At 34.6% G+C, this 20,381-nt stretch overlaps 1 protein-coding gene across 10 annotated transcripts in view; it reads left to right on the top strand.

The window, feature by feature from the left end:
• LOC149203322 (cyclin-T1-3-like) overlaps positions 1 to 9,709 on the top strand; it is a 116,610-nt gene extending 106,901 nt beyond the window's left edge. For 4 of the 10 annotated variants that reach the window (XM_089403392.1, XM_089403401.1, XM_089403393.1 and 1 more), the window contains 4 exons: positions 6,484 to 6,618; positions 6,849 to 7,024; positions 7,149 to 7,345; positions 7,510 to 9,709. In XM_089403392.1, coding sequence (XP_089259518.1) covers positions 6,484 to 6,618; positions 6,849 to 7,024; positions 7,149 to 7,345; positions 7,510 to 8,828 — 1,827 coding nt within the window. In that variant the 3' untranslated portion in view covers positions 8,829 to 9,709. The remainder of the gene's footprint in view (positions 1 to 6,483; positions 6,619 to 6,848; positions 7,025 to 7,148; positions 7,346 to 7,509) is intronic. The other 6 variants (XM_089403398.1, XM_089403396.1, XM_089403397.1 and 3 more) reach the window with 6 other exon arrangements.
• The last annotated feature ends 10,672 nt before the right edge of the window (positions 9,710 to 20,381 follow it).

Genomic DNA, 20,381 nt, shown 5'->3' with positions numbered 1-20,381 from the left:
CTAGTATTGATATGCTATTCATGGTAATGTTAAATTCTTAAAGTAAAAGTGACATTCTCCTTAATCTTCATTTTCATCCTTTTACTTAAATTTTTAACATTACCATGAAATGACTCGGGATGTTTGAGAGTGGTTCCGGCCTCATTGGATTTCATATGGAGAAAGTAGAATTTTAGATTTCATTCAAAATGCAACAGACTTATCAGTTTTTTAGAATTTCAGAATTGGGAGATTGTAATGTTTCCAGGTGACACCACCTGCCCGGGCTACCCCTGCCACCAGTAGAGGACGTGGTCTACCTCCTATAGCTCCTACTTCTAGTTCTTCAGCTTCTAGAGCATAGCAAATTCCACTGCCAACTCCACCAGCACCAGCATCTACATCTAGAGGGAAAGGGAAAGCTGTGGCATTTTCTCGCAAGAGGGGCATAGGAAGTCAATAGGATTAGACTTTAGTTATTTTCTTATGTGCTTGTAAGTTGTACATGAACAATGAACATTGAATATTCAAGAATCAAGACCAAGCATATCACATTCAAATTTCTAAATAGTAAATTTTGATTCTATTTTTTTTTTTAAAGTGAACTATGAACTTTGAGAAGTAATTATATTTTAATTTGATTAGATAAGCTGCAACCTGCAATTTAATATGGATAAAAAACTATATTTTGGTATATATATATATATATAAAACGTGTCCCCCGTGTCTTGTTTCCAGGTCGTTGTGTTTCGTATTGAATACTCGTATTTACGTGTCCTCCGTGTCTCGTGTCCTCGTGTCATGTGACTTAGCTTAGACAATATTGATGTATTGTCTCCGTGGAGGGTGGAGTCTGAGGAGCCCCTCTTGGAGGAGTCACCTTCATGGTTAGAGCCAGTGGCAGATGATCCATTAGAGCAGGGGCAGCAAGAGGAGGACTCGGAGTCAGAGGAGCAACAACACTCAGAGGAGGAGCAGGAGGAGGAGGAGGAGGACACTGCGGGAGCATCAACATCAACACCATCTGCTATAGATATAGGAGAGCATAGCCCCATACCTAGCACTCATTATTTGACATTAGGTGCAGAGGTAGGGTCAGGGCCTCCTACTACTAGGGGCAGGCCTGGCAAACAACCCATCATGTTTTCCCGTAAAAGGGGGAGAGGGCAGTGATTTCAAATAGATAGCTGCTAGTTTTATTTGTTGTGCTACATATAACTCATGATGATGAGATACTTTTATATATGTGATGTTATTTTGTATTGGTTCTCCACATTTGAGTCCTTGAATGGACAATTATCAGGGATCAGCAGGATTTGGTATCGCCTTTGATGTATCATTTCTATTTGACATCATATATATCAGTGTTTTCTTCATATTTATGTGCCAATGTGTTTATTTCATGTTGTTATTGCTTTATATGTTTAAAAATCTGAAAAAAATGAATATATTATGCATTTTTTTATGCTTGCCAATATTTGCCGATATTGCCGATAAGATATTTTCTGGACCTTCACCGATATTTTCCCGATACCGATATTATCAACACTGGTAGTATGTACTGTTGGGAACCCTTCTGGAATTGGTTGGTTTATACTGCTTGGACTGTATTAATACTTTGAAAATGATTGACTTTGTTGATAAAATAATAGTATTGCTAGAACAGCCTGTCTTTTCTAAACAGAAGGGAATTTTGCTATTGCTCAAGAAACCCTAGGCAAAAATTGCCCTAGATAACTACTTGAATATACATGTTTTGGTCCTTAAGAGGACTATACTTAAACTAGAGTGCCATCCTGAATCAAAATGTGAAAACCATACAGCAGTTCTTGCTGGATGTTCAGATTTTTAATCAGAGCTTTACTAGCGAATCCTACATACTACAAAACAGCTCCAGGGGTTAGACAAAGACTGGTCCAAAGATAGAGTGATATCAGAAAGACTAAAACTGAACACATCAGGCTAAGGAATTAAAATTAGAAATCCATAGAATCATGTTCTACCCCCTTCATATACTAAGAATTGCTGAAAGAACCTGAAGGGAGAGCCAGAGCTTCTCTAGATACCTCATCTGTCTTGTGATTTAGCTCTTTGAGAACATGCAGAAAAGAAAGGCATTCAAAAGAGGACATTGCCTCTTGTAGGTCCTGGAGGAGAGGCTGCAGAGGCACATTCTCCACTGCGATTTTTCTGTTTGCTGAGTCAATAACCAGTTGTGAATTTCCCATTTCCTGGAATTGTTTCACATCTTTCTGCCCTGCAACAGAAAGAAGAGCTCTGAGGGAAATTAATTCAGCCTGATCATTCGACCCTCTGCCTGGGGCATAACAAATATAAAAGCAATGTTCTTGATTCAGATGATGAACAGCAGCGATACCACAAACAGGGGGGTGACCCTGACCTGCACCATCAAAATAACCGCACGAGATGTCATATATAATAATAATAATAATTGATATTGAAATTACTGATAAACAATTATTGATTCTCGAATTAGAGCTGTGTGTCTATAAAATTATAAGTACACATGAGGATGATAAGTTGTACCTTTTGATAAAAGAGTGTCGTATTATTATCACAATGTTTCAATAATAAATGTTCATTTATGATATTTGTCCCTTATATCACGATTTATGCATTAATAATATTACATTTGCATAATGTACACTAGGTATATTCCACACTGACATGATACTTCTACTCCCACAAAACAGCTTTAGTGATTGAGATATTAGGTAGCTAATGCAATGTGTGCTACAAATTTAACAAGCTTTTGAGGATCACTTTTGTTTCTGAAAAAGCATTACAATTATGCTGAATTCACGGCTGCATTTTGAATATGTACTTGCTTCAGAGAGAAGCATTGTAATTATTCAGACCTCACTGCACTATCAAATTTGAAGAAAAAATCATTAACCAGACTATAATTTGACCTAACTTGGTGCACTGTTACTTTTCTGCATCTGTTTTCCTTTTTTATTTTTGATATTCTGTAAGCTAAACATTATCATATTACAACCAATATAGATCTGTCCTAAACTCCAGATCTACCAAGTGCCGAGAGACATCAAATCTCTCAAGATGCAAAACCTTTTTTTGTATGCGAAACTTGAGACAATGTTTGCACCTTGAGAGATTTGATTCCTCTGGGTGCTTGATAGATCTGGAGTTAAAATGGATCAATGCTAGTTCTTAATATAACTATTTATATTGCAGTTTTCAAGCTTCTGTGGTTGCAGTTGTTTATTGATGAAGGAAAATCAACAGATGTGAGATTTACTGTTGACGTTTCAGAGCAACCAACCGGGTCCATTGTCAAGACATGACTATTTATATTATATATAATTTCACATCTCTATATACGGATTCTTTTTTTGGTATAATTTTTTAATTTTATTAAAACCCTGACAATACATATAGTTACCTTCATATGGGCTTGACATTTTTCTTTGATATGTTTTATATCTTTTTAATTTAATTTAATTTTTTAAGTATTGAGTTTATATATGTTTGTTAATTAAATTTAAATATAAAGTTCTGAAATATCATGGTTACAGATATGAATCATCACTGTTTTAATTTATATGGTAAAATGGATTTTAATTTAATTATATTTTGACTAATTAAATTTAAACATGAAGTTCTAAAATATCATGGTTATAAATATGAATAATCATTATTTAAAATTCGTTTAATGTGATAGGGCATAAACATATTATAATTTTTTCCCAAAGAAATTGTTTGTTTCAAGTTCGGTGACTTTGAATTTCGAATAAAATTCAGCGATTAAAATTTTGGCAATAAAATTCGGCATTAAATTCCGGGACATGTGGGCGAGGGAGCAGGGATACGCAGGAGCGGCCTATGCAAAAGCTCCCCCACCAATTTTTAGGAAACGTGGGGGGACGTCGGGTTCTTGAAAACTTATAAATATAAAAATATATGATATATCATTGAAATTTTAATATTTATAATGTAACTGTCTTTATCATTATATAATATATAACACTTACATCATGAAGGATAAATGATAAATCGATGAATCATATAACTGAAGTATGAAACAAATGTAAAACGAAAAGCATGATATCATATAATCATACATGTAAGTTTGTAACTGTACAATGTAACTACTTACAATGTACAATGAAAATAAATGTTTAAAGTTTTAAAGTTTAAACCATATTGAAGTTCCAACTATGAATACTGAATATTCAAATAAAAGTCAACTCTGACACATCAAGAGTCAAATTTTTATATAGTCAAGATTCAAGTCTAATATATAATATATCAAGATTCAAAATAAACGGAAGTCTACAACTGAAGTTTGAAATAGAAAAGCAAATGTGAAAGGATGAGAGGACGATTGAGTAGAGCGATATCATGAAAAGATGAAACAATGTGAAATGAACATTGAAAATAAAGTTTAAACCCTTCCATGTTCATAAAAAATAGGATTTTTTGTTTCATTAAAAAAAATTGCAATTTTTGTCTAGGGAAACGACCCCTCACGACCCCACACGACCCCTTACACCTAGGAAATGACTCCATTTCGAGGATTCAACCCCAAAAATCAAGGAAATGCCCCCTTACAAGTTTCCACGCATACCCTGCTTTTTGGGAGCACGGGGAAACGACCCCACTCGTCCCCAAGTCCCGGAGTGCGAGGGAGCTAGGAAACTCGACCCCCAGGTGGGGGAACGCGACCCCGTGGAACACTGCGCTGAAGGGACTTAGGGGTGCAAGAGAGAAAATCATTATGGTCTGGAATGGTTATTGGACTGAAATTGTCACTGGTTATCGGATTGATCATTCCAATAGGCGAAATCATTATTGGTTTGATACAAAGGGGATCGTTACTTTCTTTGAGAAATTTACAATTGTGGAGAGTATGTACTCCTTGATCAATTTCGGCTGTAAATAATACAGGCCTTGTGCTCGAGCCTGATATTTTGACTTGAATGAAAAAACATAATTTATTTTGAAATATACTTTAATTTTAACAATTTTTTTTCCATCAAAAAATGAATTGCCTGTAAATTTAAATCCGAACAAGAAATGATTTGCTGATTATTTAGCTGAATTTTATGGGCGAATTTGATCGATTATGTTCGTGCTTCCTTCACATTTGACGGATTTCGAACTTAATAAGGAAAAGTAGCTGAATCCGGTGACTATGATTAGAATATAACAAATTGAATTGAATTGACTTACAATATTTATTATTAGTTCTATTAGCTTTTACTTTTTTAACTTTTCTAATTGAGCTAACATTATGTTTATTATTATTATTTTTGATTTAATGCTTCATTACAACATCTCATCTAATGTGTTCACTGTTACTACAACATCTCCCCTATACTAGGCTGTAGTGTGCCTCTCGGCGCACAATTACAGATGTACAACTTTTTGGGATTATTTTTCTTATCTCAAATTCAAATCTTTGGCATGATGAATTACTGAACTTGGAAGTGTGATGTGATGTCAAATATATGGTCAGTGTTATTCTGTGATTTTCCCAGGTGTGTCTAGGGATTCTTTGTTAGCTGTTTGTGATTGTAAGAACATCAACTTCAGTGGTGGAATTGAGATCTGGTCCTTCGAAGTAACTGTAGTGAGTAACATTATTTAGGAGCCAGTCCCTTGATACAAGGGCATACGTTTTTTAGTTTCTGCTCCTTTATAAACATCTAAGAGTCATGTGCGTTGGAAGGATTCTACATCTAAATTTTCTTTTGAGGCGTATTATCCACTATTATTTTTGACACTGCTGAAGTATTATAAAGTATTAATGTAGTTAGTTTATGCTTCTATCTATTATTTCCTTGGCAATTTGGTGTTTTAGGCAACATTTGTGTTTGGAAATGGGGTCCAACTGGTGAATACGAGAAACTCTTCGCTGATTTCAAAATCTTTCCTCTTCATATCATTTGTCTGTTTTGCATTCTTTTCATGCATTCTATTCTTTTCAAAATCACATTAGTTCATTTCAGCTTGCTGCAAACCATAGTAGCAAGATCCAATCGTATTGGTTTTTGTTGTACAGCAATTTGGCAGTAGTTAAAAATTCAGCTAATTTTTTGCAAAGTACGAAATGCAGGCTCAACATATTTTTGATTGTTTTGGATAATGTTATATACATTTTATGTGTTGGATACCCATATACCCTCGAACGACAAGAAGTAGCCCAAAAGCCTTAAAAATATTAATAAAACACCCTTAAAAACTAAAAAATCTAAACTAAATAGCCATAACCAAGTTTTTGAGGAATGAATTATTTTTCTTGTTTGTTGCACGTTTTTGAGGCTGAAATTCTTCTAAAAGTTTCAACAAGATGCATATTTTTTGTATCTATAAGATGTATAATTTGTATTGGAGCTGTAATGGATTTTTTCATTAGGTATTTTTTCCATACTGATTCGTATTTGACTTTGTATCTATATTCGAATCTTGCTACTACACTGTAAACCACTTCTCATGCAATCATTTGTGATATTCTTACAGACAATTGCAACTGTTTGCATGTTTCTTGCTGGAAAGGTGGAGGAGACACCTCGACCTTTGAAGGATGTTATTCTTGTATCATATGAGATATGTAATAAGAAGGATCCTGCAGCTATTCAGAGGATCAAGCAAAAGGTGAATTTCTTTCAACGCTTTTTCGTTGTTTAAATTACTTTTGATTCACTACCCACCTCACATTTTCCTCTAATATATGCTATAATTTATTCTAAATCCAAATGGCCTAAATTTGAATGATTTGATCCTGGATAAACCATCTTCTGTGTGTGTACTAACGGGATAAACTTCCTATACAATTGTTTATTCCTCTCCCTCTCTCAAGATTTTGATTTTTGTCTGCAATACAGGATGTGTATGAACAGCAAAAGGAATTAATTTTGCTGGGTGAAAGAGTTGTACTTGCAACATTGGGTTTTGATCTGAACGTGCATCATCCCTATAAACCCCTAGTTGCAGCAATAAAGAAATTCAAGGTTGCTCAGAATGCCCTTGCTCAAGTGGCATGGAATTTTGTTAACGATGGGTAGGTTGGCCTCAGTATGTTTTGCACTGTTTTAATTTAGAGACTGAAGTTTGTGATTGGAATCTGTCTTTTTAGTCACTTGGTTTTGAGCATATTGACATGAAGAAGTGGAAGGGGTGTGCAGGCTGCGCACTTCTCTCTGCCTCCAATTCAAACCTCATCACATTGCTGCTGGGGCTATCTTCCTTGCGGCCAAGTTCCTAAAAGTGAAGCTACCCTCTGATGGGGACAAGGTGTGGTGGCAGGAGTTTGATGTGAATCCACGACAGTTGGAAGGTCTGCCCTCACAAAATCTTGCTACCTCCCATAAAGGCCATTTAGGTTGTGTTTGTTGACTTTTTTGTTAGTATGTTTCTAGTTTAATACATTTTGAGTTACGAAGTCATATTTGAGGTATCAAACAGCACTTGCTTTATTTGTTATAACTTAATTTGGGATATCAATGAGATGAAACCTTTCCTGCTGATTTAAATGCATGCATGCAGAAGTCAGCAATCAAATGCTAGAACTTTATGAACAAAACAGAGTCATTCCTCCTTCACGGGGAAGTGAGCCTGATGGGAGTGTAGGCACCAGCAATCGTCAGAAGTCAGGTAACTCTCAGTTAAATAATGAAGATCATCCATCTGCAAATGGTCATGTGCAGCCTTCCTCTGGACCACCTCAAGCAGATGATGGGAACCATGTACTCAAGAGTGATGTCAGTGCTGATTGCCAAAACACAAGGACATATGTCACTAACATCTCTAATGCGAAGCAGAACATGGCAAGTTCCAATTCAGATATTGAACAAGGCTATAGTGAAAATCAAGGGTTTTCTGAGGGAAATGTAAACACCAATCAACCAAGTGGCTGTACTGTTACAAAACAAAGTTTTCAAGATGATATAAAATTTGATTTGGATCCATCTTCCAATGGCAGAGGCAGGGAAAAAGCTGATGAGGTGGCCATCTTAGCTAAGCTGAATAAAACAAAGCACTCTCTTGATGGTTTTGAAAGAAACGAGCCACTTGATTTGAGGAGGGATGTGAAAGGAGGGCAAGATGATGAAATACAGGAGAGTAAATCAGGGGATGAAATTAGAGGTGTAGGTCTTGATGAGATTAACAAGGACAAGGTGAAGGCAGCCTTGGAGAAAAGAAGAAAATCTCGTGGAGAGCTAACAGATTCAAGGCCTTCAGTAAGGAAGATCGACATTATTGATGATGATGATCTTATTGAGAGAGAGCTGGAAAGTGGGGTAGAGGCTGCTGCTGAAGCGGAGAGGGCAAAGCAGGAGAGAAAAGATGCCTGGTCCAAATCTTTGTATAAAGTAGAGCAAGAAGGTGCAGTAGTCAGAAAAGATCGTCTAGATGATGGAGATAATGGAGGGAAGCGAAAACGACAGAATGAGGAGAACTCCAGTGAAAGGAAAAGATCAATGCCTTTTGATCCACTTGATCCTGCTGGTCGAGATCAGGAGCAGGATCTTGTAGAATCTTCCTATGACCGAACAGAAGAAGGTGAGCTTCCAAATGCAATTATGCATGAACTGGGACACTCACCAAGGCATGCTGAGAGGCGTTCTTTGATACCCACACAACTTGAAAAAGGAGAAAGTCCTGTTAATCGTCGTGATTATGGGGGTCGAGATCAACATGGATACAAGGATGGGTCCAGTGATACGAAACACAGACATGGTTACCATCAGCATCCACATTCTTCTTATCATCAACAGCATCAACATAGAGTTGATGCTGATAGGGATCGGCACCATTACAAGGAACGAGAACATAAACGAGCTAGGCATGACCATGCAAAATGAAAGATGAGAGGTAATTGACAACTCAGACATAGCTAGTCTTTGGGTGAGTATTATATTCTATGGGCATACCTTAATTTAAGGGGATCTGTGTTTTCCATTTTTCATTTCCATGCTTACCGCAAATAATGAAATGTGGAAGCTATGGATGTATAATTGAAGATGAAACTCTGCTTCACAACTATTTTGCATGTAAGCATTCTTGACGTTGTAGAGATGTTTGGCAGTAAATGCCTTTGATGAAATACATCTCATTTATCGCATCCATACATTTTTCTGATGGATCATTAAAGTCTCTGCACATTTCTTCATTTTGCTTCAAGAGATGCTTTAGTTAGGGATGCGTAGAAGCATTTGAAGCATTTGCCACCTTGTATACATTATGAGGGATATTACAAGTATAGTGCAACACTGTCAATTCTTCTGTTTTGCATTCTCAGCAGGTTTTGTCAAAATTCATACAAGCATTTGGATCCTGAAGCATGTGAAGTTTGTTCATAATGGCCTTCGGCAGTTCCAATGTTTTTAGCTACAGAGGAACAGCGTGGATTTGCTAACACCGTTCCTTGGATTTGCTAAAATGCAAACAAGCATTTGGATCCTGAAGTGTGTAAAGTTTGGTCAGAACGGCCTGAAGCAGTTTCAATGTTTTTGGCCAGAGAGGAACATCCATGGTATAGCCTTGATAAGACACTATTAGTAATTCAGTCATTTCACAACGTGACAATTTGCTGGAAAATTTCTGCTGTTTGTATGTTGTCTGTGTTTTATATTCTTTTTCTGTAGCATCTAGTGATTGGGGACATTAAGAATCCAGGTTTCTTTCCCTTTTCTGGGTCATATTTAGTTTCTCTCTAATGTCAAGGAGATCAATTTTCTGAACATTTATTTTAGTTAAGCTTAGAATTCCTTTCTGTTGGTGGATGATAAAAGATTGAAGGTAGGTTCTTCAGTCCTTTCTGAGATGAGCATTAAATTTAACTTGTTTATAACTTCTGGACTTTGTTTATAACTTGTTTAGGTTTTTGTTTATAACTTGTGGACTTTTATTATTTATAAGGGAAGTGCTGCAGCACCAAAGTTGTTCACTTATGTTAAATTTCTGAACTTTGGGGTGCCCAGTAAGCAACAACTTTTAAGGGTTTTCTATAGCCTGACCTACACAGACACTAGTAAATATTTACTTTCCATAGAATTAAAATTGATTTGTCTCCATTTGGAGAAAAACATTGCACTGAAATAAATAAAATGATTATGTTTGATGTATATGGAGATTTGGTTGACATCGATTTAGGGTTGGAGTAAATAATTATCAATTTTAACCTTTTTTAATCTTTTGGGAACCAATCGTTCAGCTCTTACAATAAATAAAAAAACACATGAAAATCATTTTCCATAAAGTGTATTATATTAGAGGCTAATTTAAGAAAATGTGAAGCCCTTTGGTTTTTGTTGGAAGATTTTTTTTCATCCGCAAACGAAATTGTTACTACTAATATTCGTGAAAAACCAAAATAAAATATAACTAAATTTACTATGGTCATTTATCAAGCTTTCTGATATGTCCACAAATTTCACAGCATATCATGGCCGTTTTTCGAAGAACCTATAATTCATCAAAATGCCGCGTGCACTTTGTTTTTCGGAGATCTCACTCTTGTATTTTATTTGCTAGCAATTTCTTGGCTGGCTTGTGATACAAGAAGCTCTTAATTATTTAAGCTCCAAATAGATGTACTTCCAAGCAAATACATAGCTCACCCGTACATTTTCCGAATGATGGCACATGGGTCTTTGCACGAGGACTTTATCACTTACATAATTTTACATAACACGGACTTGCGAAGTGAGCTATCTTTGGGGTTATAATGATTATTTTTATTGATGTATTTATTAATATTTTTTTTGTTTACTAGTTTAAGTGAGTCTTTGAATGATTGCATGGTTAACTTGTGGCTTGAGTAGTTGTGACCCAGAGGCATTTAAGCCATTAAAATTTCTTGGGTATCGCATTCGACTTGGGCCACACCAACACTTAGCATGGCTGGATTTTTGTCAACAGAATTTCGAACCGATGACCGTTACACGACAAAGTGCATTAACACCTTGTGACTGTCTACTCTATGTTATGTGAGCATAAATGTATTTACTATTATTAATTATAAAGTATTATTATTTTTATTTTTTATGAATAGATATAATAATTTATTAAAAAAACAAAATACCAGTGGTTTTAGTGATTCTCCCAAGGACTACAAATATCACTATGTTTTTTCACAATATAAAATATTTAAATATTTACCTTGCGAATTTTGTTTTATTTGAATTTAGCCATTATTAGTAAGAGTTTTGATTATGATAAAACAAAAATAACTGAACTCTCTATCCGAATAGGCCTGTGATACTTCATCATAAACAAAAATGCTTAATACAAGGTGCCATGTATCCTCAAAATGTAAAAATCACAATCACCAACATAGGGTAACCATGCTTGAATATTAAAACGGGAGACGATGCTATTATGAAATCTGCTTATCCATTTCTTTATAAATGTTGCCCATGATCAAGCTAAATTCTTGCTTTAGATGGTCCATCCACAACATAATTTCCTTACCTATATAGATGGCAGAAAATTTATATTTGTTAAAATTAGAAATGAAGGGTCTGACTTTATCAGTTATTGACTAAATAATAAAATTCATTACAACATATTCTTGCCGAATCCACTTGATCACAAGCACTTAATCTTGAAATATTTGATTTTCGGAGACCTCTCTTTTTAGAGTCTGAGTGATTACCATGTTTAATGCTATAAGCTTTGTATAATTGTTAGATGCTTGACCCAAATTGGTTTTAATTTTTAAATATGATTTTTCTTTGGACAAAAACACTCCCAACACCAATTATCTTTCGATCCCCTTGGGTTGCACCATCAAAGAACGCCGAAGCATTGGAATCATTACTGTCTCAACTATTATCCTTCTATGTTTTTTATTATCACGTGTGAGAAAATATTTGATATGTTGATCCCTTGAGTAGCACATCGAATAAAGGGAATTGGTTTGCTATCAAACACATTGGCATTCCTTCCCAACTAAATGCTATAGGCAAAAATAATTGAAGGCAAGGTATTATGCTACCTAATTTGAATATTTTCACGCTAATGTCTAAGAGCTTCCTCCACTGAAATGTCCCTCCAAATATACTGAAATCCAAGATATTTCTTACTTCTTGCTAAACCTAAATCACAGATGGACATCTTATTATAAGATGGCAATTAGTTTCCTCATTTTCTTTGTATAGAGGGCATCCACTGTTAATTTTTCATAGATCTATGTTGTTACAATCATCTTAGACCATTTTTTTTTAATTAACAATCAAATTTAATCTTCCAATGGTAAATAACAATTGTAGATAGAACAATCAATGCAATGAAAGTAGAAGACAATTAAGAACAATAATGAGACACACTCACTTTGGCCAAAGACTTGGGAAAAACCCCACAAGGGGGAAACCCTGTAGAATTCTTTTTATTATTAGATTGTAATAAAATGCTTAGCGGAGAGATTGCAATGATCCAATTCACCATTCAAGAGCCAAAGGTCAACGACTTGAGTTTTCAACATACCAATATCCAAAATCCAAGAGATGAGCCCAAAATTCAAATTTGGTCAAATTGTCAAATTTGTTACTGGTCAAATTCAACAACAATCAAAGATGTCCTAGCTAGTCCAAAAGTCAAAGTTCAACTCCTCCAAAAGAGCTCGATCAATTGCCCAAAAAATGACCTTAAATGCTAGTCAAAATAAAGTCAAAATAGTCCCAAACAACTTAGTCAAAGGAGAGGGAAAGTACACAGTCAAACTTGCATTCAATTGTAGTGAAAGTGACCATAAAACCTTGATCTTTGTGCCAAAGAATGTGGTCTGCCAGAACAGATCCAAAACTGAAGTCAAACCAAATCAAAGTATGCCTAAAAACTCTAAAAAGTCAATGCTGGTCAAAGATAAATTTCAACCCTTCTAAAATTATCTGTCTTCTACTCTCACGTGTGAAGAAGACTTGCAAGTTTTAGACTTATACAAACTTTCAAAGAGAAGAAGAGAATGTGTGAGATGTGTGTCCAAATGAGGTAGCGTTGACTTGTATTTATATGCTTCTTTGGAGACCCAATTTGTCCTTAAAGTTGACTTCTACTTTTGTGCACATGTGGGTTTTCATGTTAAAATTCTATTTTTCTTTGACCAAATTAAATTCTTCCAAGGGCAAAGAGGGTCTTCTCTGTATGAGGAAGACTGTCCAAAGGAGGGAATTCGCCCCTGAGCGGCCAAATTAACATCTACCAAGGCATTATTTATTCTCTTTTTGAAGGTTATCCCAAGTGCATGCTTTTTTTCTTAGGCACTAACTGCATAAAAAATTGGACTTTCATAGGCATTTATAGTTCCACACACCCTTGAATCACTACATTTGTTCACCCAACACCTTTGAACCAAAGTTACATTTATCTCTATTGCCAATGTATCGTCGAGGTCCAAAATTTAAATTATTGGTAATATCGGGGAAAATATAAAAAATTATTGGGAAACTTTAAAAAATTATCATTTTTTTTTTTTCAAATTTTTGTTCTTTTATAACAACATCAACATCAAGCAAACACGTTGTCACACAACTATGAAAATAAAACTACAATATAAAATGTATGAGATGTCAAGTGGTACATCAATCATTTATAGTAGATATTGAAATATGATATTTGTCCTTGATCATAAGTTTTGACAAGATAATAATTAATACAAAATCACATTAAAACAAAAATCAATGTATCTCATGAGATGATCATGATGAGGCATCTAAATACTATAACGATAATTTGATAATAATAATGCACTAAGAAGGGGTGAGGAAGAATTAGGTTTCCCTTTCCCTTTCCCTTGAGAAGCTCACATTTCCCATCCAATTCCTTAATTCCTCGATCTAATCTCTTTTTTAAGCAATATCAAGAATTGAGTTCTTTGCAATAAGGACAATTTCTCGGGTAGCTATAGGGAAAATATACACTTCACGCCTCGGGATTTTGGTAAGGTGGTATTTTAAGCGGGTGATTCTGCCAAACATTTCCATTCCACATAGCTTGCAACTCAACATTGTTATATTATCATCCTCACATGGCTCACCATACTTCGACATTTTCTCCAATGGCTTTGCCATTTTGTAGAGGTTTGATTAAATTTAAGTTTTGGACTTGTGACACAAAACAAATGTGGAAGTTCAAAAAAGGGTAAGAAGACTCAAGACTCTATATACTAATCTTGGAAAACAAAGAAAATGAAGAAGATTTTTTTAATTTTTTTGCATACCTAGAAATATGGATATGGTATACTAAAGTAAATTTGCATCCAAAAATGCTTAGCGAATGGCAAAGAAAACTATGGATTTTCCCTTGTTTGGTTGATGACAAAAGGTCACAAGATTCACACAACTCCCAAAGCTCAATATTAGCAAAAGAAAAAACAAAAATGGCCTTAAAAAAACCTAAACCAAAACTTTGTATTGCCTTTTCCAACAATAGGGTAATAATTTCCTTTCGACTCACGATGATTTAGAAATTATTGCTATACTTTCGACTGGGTAAATTATGGCAATAATTTAAGGCAATAATATCGACCAATGTGGTTTCGGTGATGATATTTTGATAATTTGGATAATATTGCGATATGTGCAACACTACTTTGAACTTAAAGCTTTGTAACCTACTTTTGAAGTATATGCACTTGATGGGTTCTTAAGCCTAACCATACTATCATTAGTAGCTTTGAATCTTACACCCAAACTTCTTTGTGTATAATTATAGTAACCCTACCTCCACACCTATGAAACCAGTCACATCTATTGACAACCATGTTGGACTCAAAATTGTCATATAAACTTATTTGAAACCAAAATTGAGTTTTATTTATCCCTTTAATCTTAGATGATGAACCATATTTGGAAGTGATTTGAAATCAATTCCACATTTCACCCATGTAATCCTCTCCTACTTTAAGTGTATCCCCATTTCCAACTTCCCATCCCAATCATTTACCTATAATTGTAAGATACAAAAGCATAATTTTCCACATTATGAAGACATCGTGAATGTTTTTATAGGCCTCCTAATCCTTTCCTAAACCATGTTAATGATTATGTACCTTTGGATGACCACCTTACACTATAATTCCTTACCCATGATAAGTCTCAAGACACCTTTCATAGCCATTGCTTTAGATAATAGAAAAATATCTTTCAAACCCCACTCGCCATATGCTTCGGATTTTCCAATCTTTGCCACTCCACTAATAAAATATCCCTTCTTTGCAAACCCATACCACAACAACATAAATCTTATCCTTATGATTACTTCTAACACTCCTTTTGGAAACTATGATAAAAACATCCAATGGATTGGAATTTCCTCAATGAAAAATTTAACCAATACCAAGATATTCTTTTTAGAGAGTCAATGATTGCACCATACATAGATTATTTTCTCTACTTTCTAGATTAACCAATCTCAATCTCTACCAATACCAACATACCCATTTTGGAGAGTTGACGATTGCACCATACATAGATTATTTTCTCTACCTTCTAGATCAACCAATCTCAATCTCTATTTTGATAATCATTTTGCTTGAGAGTAAATGCTTAGTATTTCAACCCATCTTCCATCTCCATTTGATCATATGGAAAAATTTGGGAAATATTATTTTTCCCCATTTGAAATACCGTAAGGGAGACAATGAATTTTCTTACGTTAATCATCATATTAGTCATTATTACATAATGATAATTGATCTATTATTAATATTATACCTATTTTACGTACGTTACATTTCTTCCTCTCTTCAAAGTGCTTCATTCTTGAGGTATAAATGAAAAAAATACTCCATTCATTTGTTGAGTATCATCATCCACGGTCATCCATAAATGTAAGTGAATTTTTGAGTTTTTGTTGATATTGATAGTGATTAGTCTCACTTGCTTTTACCAAGGTTTATAATTAGCCATTGATTAATTTTCCCTATTTTCATTTAGTTCTTGTTTAATTTATTTATCTACCTAATAATCCATTTCTAATCTTGCATATTTTCTAGATAAGCATTAAGTTTGTGTCGATTACATTATTAATTCTTGATTTTATCACAAAACTTTGATTTGAATTCTTAAATGCTTTAATACACAAGACAAAAAAAACCAAATAATCTATCTGAACCTTAAATACCAAGTCTGCTCAATGATTATATACCATTTTTTTCCATCGACTTCTAAAAGATCAAGTAATTTATCTTGACCTTTGATGCCGATTCCCCCCAACAATTGTATACCATATATTTCCCTAGAGTGTTTGCTTCTAATGATTTAATAACATAAAACTTCATGCTATGTTCAACGACATTTCTTTGATTTAGTGCGGCATCAAGGATACTATCCTCTATATAAAACATGATGTTAGGACTTTTTGTCATTTGGAATCACTTGTCTATGATTGCTTTGTGTTTTCTTACTAAACCAATCATTTTCTCAGAGCTTTTGTCACTTCATCTCACTCATTTGCCCCAACTACTTTGACAACAATTAATTTGACTTTCATCACCACACCATTCTTTTTAACCAGAGTTTTCTTTGTTCCATGTTGTAAGAAGTTCTTGCCATAATTCATAACATTGATATTAGTTCTTTTGTCTTTTCGAAGACTCTTACTCACCATCATCTCCAAGTATAGATATTTTCTTCGTGATTGATTATTTTCTCTCTCTCTCTCTCTGTCTCTCTCTTTCACTCATAATTAGCTTATTTTTATATTAAGCAAAAGTTGCAACATAGCTCGCAACAAATATACATCAAACATTTTCTTTAGATATTTTATAGATTTTCCACCTATCTTTAGAAAAGATGGGAGAGAGAAGACAATTTTTCCTGTAGGGAATTCTTATGCCAATTCTTGAGTAAATGGATAGAATCAAACAAACTGATTACAAAGGTTATAGAAAACAAAGCATAATTATCACATATTTTAATCTATTGGACACTAAAAGTTATATAACATCCCACAAGAATGTTTACTTCTTCTTCATAAGAAATAGTCCCTATTAGATTTCATTCTCCTTGTAAGAGAAGAGGGTTTTGGGGCATTCCTCTTCAAGACTTTAGCAAAAGAGAAAGATTTCACAAACTTAGAATAGACTTGCATTTCTGGTTCTACTACATTTCCTCTTCCTAACTTGATTGTTGTTCTTCACTCTCTATTTCCTTAACTTTTGCTTCTTCCTCTTTCGACTCTGCATCATCTTCATCTTCCTTTTTTTCTTCTCAGGCATTAGGCATTAGATCCTCAGGAGATGGATTTTAGCGTATATTAGGTTGAGCAGATGTAGCGTTGAGATTCACCATTAGTTATTCTAATACTCCTTTCTCCATGTCTTTAGGGTTCCTAAGCAAATTAGGTCCCAACGGATTCAAATTTGTTGACATTTATTATGGGTGGTCCCTCTTATGATGGCTTTAGAGGGGATGGCCCATTTCATTGAGATTTACTACGTTTGTTTGTAACTATATTGAAATCAGATTCTTGTCTTGACTGCCAGCTTGTAAGAGGTTCTTTTTCTTTTCGCTATTGCTTTAAAGGAGGCTATTATATGCTAGGATTTTTGCAAAATTTGTAGTAAAATGTTTGTAGACATTGTTGAAAAATCAAGTGCAATAGAGACTAGCACTAATTTCTGAACCCTGATAATTACTTCTGATGAATTATATATCTTTTTAAAATTTTAAAAGTTCTTTATCAAGAAATTACACTTCAGAAATTCAACCATAAAAGTATAAGGAACAATAGATATCACAATGCACAAAATCAACACATTGTTTACCCGGGAAAACCCACTTGGGGAAAAAACCAAATAGAGAATCAATTCAATACAGAGACATCAAATTCAAGACAATAGACAAACTAATAAACAAACTTCCCAGCGATAATCAAAATCAAATCCCTCCTAAATTTGTTCTTTGTCAACTCGGTTAATGTCTGCAACAAAGGTTTGAAATTTGGCCTATCTTCTCCACAAAAGTTCAGACTTGACTACAAAAAGATATCACCAAAAATTTGGCCTAGAACAATCACACATGTGAGTTGAAAATGGTCAAGAATTCGCACATGTGAGATATGTTTCTCTCCTTTGACTTTGTACCTCTTCTCCTTAACTCGACATTCTTCTTCCACACTTAGAGGAGCAAAACTATGCTTGATATGTGTGATTTTTTTTTTTTTATTCTTGGGAGGGAGAACAAATGCATATTTATAGTCTTCTGGAGGGGGTTGAATAGGTGCCACTTAAGGGCCAGGATGACTTGATCACTGGAGGGTTGACTTGGAGTTCTTGTGGAACCTAAAATAAAAATTCAAAATTCAAAATTTTCTTTTAGTAAGGTCATGAAGAACATGCCTTATATTTTTCTTTTGACAAATACAAAAATAATAGATATTTTTTTTGAACATGAATAACATGCTTTACATAAATATTTAACATTAATGATAAAAATATACTAATATGAAGAACAACTATAGCCACAAAATTCTACACCCCTATTAGCTATGGAGGTATTGGCATAATGACTATTTAGATGTTCTCAAGTTGATAAATTCTCTAAGGAAGGATCAAAATTAAGATGAGCATCAACATTAATATTAATATAACCAACATCAATTGGTTGCTACAACCAAGTCGATACTATTGACCCATAATCCTTGTCGATACTCTTGACACATGGTATAACATTTAGCATCAACTAGTCATCATGACTTTGGTCGGTACTCCAAACCCATAATCTTGGTTAGTACTCTTGACCTAGACTAGTCTTGGTTCACCATGCTAGTCAATATCTTTTGACTCATGGTGAAACTCCAAAGGCCACACTCTACATGAGAATCTCGGGCTCGATGCCAAATAACCTCACTCTAGAAAGAGATCTAGGCATGATGCTGGGACGCCCCTGCTCATCTGAGCAACCTCTAGGACTATTTTTCTTATAGAAGAATACTGTCCTCTGTCAGACCATTCTCCAACCAAGGTCATATAGGCATAGGGAGAATGTTTCCCATTGAACCATTCTCCAACCAATTCATAATGACATAGTGAGAATGTCCATGATGTTATCTAATCTTTCAAACCATTCTCCAACCAAGGTCATAATGACACAGGGAGAATGTTGGAACATTCTCCAACCAAGGTCATAATGACATAGGAAGAATGTTAATCCACGGTGTTATCTCATCAACACTCCCTCTCAATGAGAGAGGAATTCTCTACGAGTCCAAGCTTGTCCCTGAAGTATGCAAACTTTGCTCTAAATAGAGGCTTTGTAAGAATATTAACTATTTGCTCATAAGTGGAGATATAATGGAGCTTCACTACTCCCTTATGCACCATGTCTCAAATGAAGTGGTACTTGATCCAAATGTGTTTCAACTTGTCATCATGGTTGTCATCTACACTTGATAAAGATAGTATTTCAAGTAGTCTCTGAAGCCAAATTGCTTCTCAACTTTCCAATCCAACGACAATATATTCAACTTCCTCAATACTGCGTGAGATATATGATTTCTTCACGCTCATCCAAGAAATTATAATGGAGCCCAAATTAAAGCAATATCTTCATGAACTCTTTCTATCTTTAGCACTCTTTGGCCAATCTAAATTTGCAACTATACTTTACAAATCTCAAATATTAACTGAATTTTCCATGAATGACTGTACCACATTGATACTCCATCCCATCTGATAAAATTTCCTTGGCTCATAAAACTGATCAATTTCTTCTCACTAGGTCCATTACACAACTACTTTCCTGTCACCCTGACTAGGTTCTCCCTCTCACAGTGAAACATATTATGCTGTGGTAATTAAGGCTACTACCATTGCTTTTGCTACCTTTAAGAATATTTAGGTATATAGCATGACAATGTCAATGACAATTCATCATCTTGAACTCGGAGGTCAACTCCCTTCGAAACTAAAACATGGCTTTTTGACTGTGCCCTTTGTAAGTAAATATTTCCGCCACAATTTCTCCCTTTGACACAAGTCTTTATGTTTTGTTCAGGGACAAATCGTATAATAATAAGATCAACCAAGACTTATCAAATATTCATCAATCCAAGAACATCAATCCCAACGTGTATTCTTGTGATCGTACAAAGTTTCTTCAATCATAAGACTTCTTTCTCATGCACCTCAAAGCCTTGAGGTAGGTCTATGTACACTTCTTCCTCTTCAATAATTTCATTGAGAAAAACGATCTCTACATCCACTTGGTGCAATTTCAAAGCAATGATAATAGTTCTAATAGAAGTGTACCTCACAACTGGAGAAAACATCATGTCATGTTCCTCTTGTGAAAATTCCTTGAAATGCAACAACTGAAAATTATTCTTCTAACTAGTTAATTATTAAGCAATTTATTTGCTATGACAAACAATGAATAATACACATTGCAATTATTCACAAATAAAAATTATGA

This window comes from Pinus tabuliformis, chromosome 2_1, assembly GCF_031772625.1.
Source record: "Pinus tabuliformis cultivar Carrire ecotype Pingquan chromosome 2_1, CPIR1, whole genome shotgun sequence".
NCBI lineage: Eukaryota > Viridiplantae > Streptophyta > Pinopsida > Pinales > Pinaceae > Pinus > Pinus tabuliformis.
This window is presented reverse-complemented; position numbering and strand designations above follow the sequence as displayed.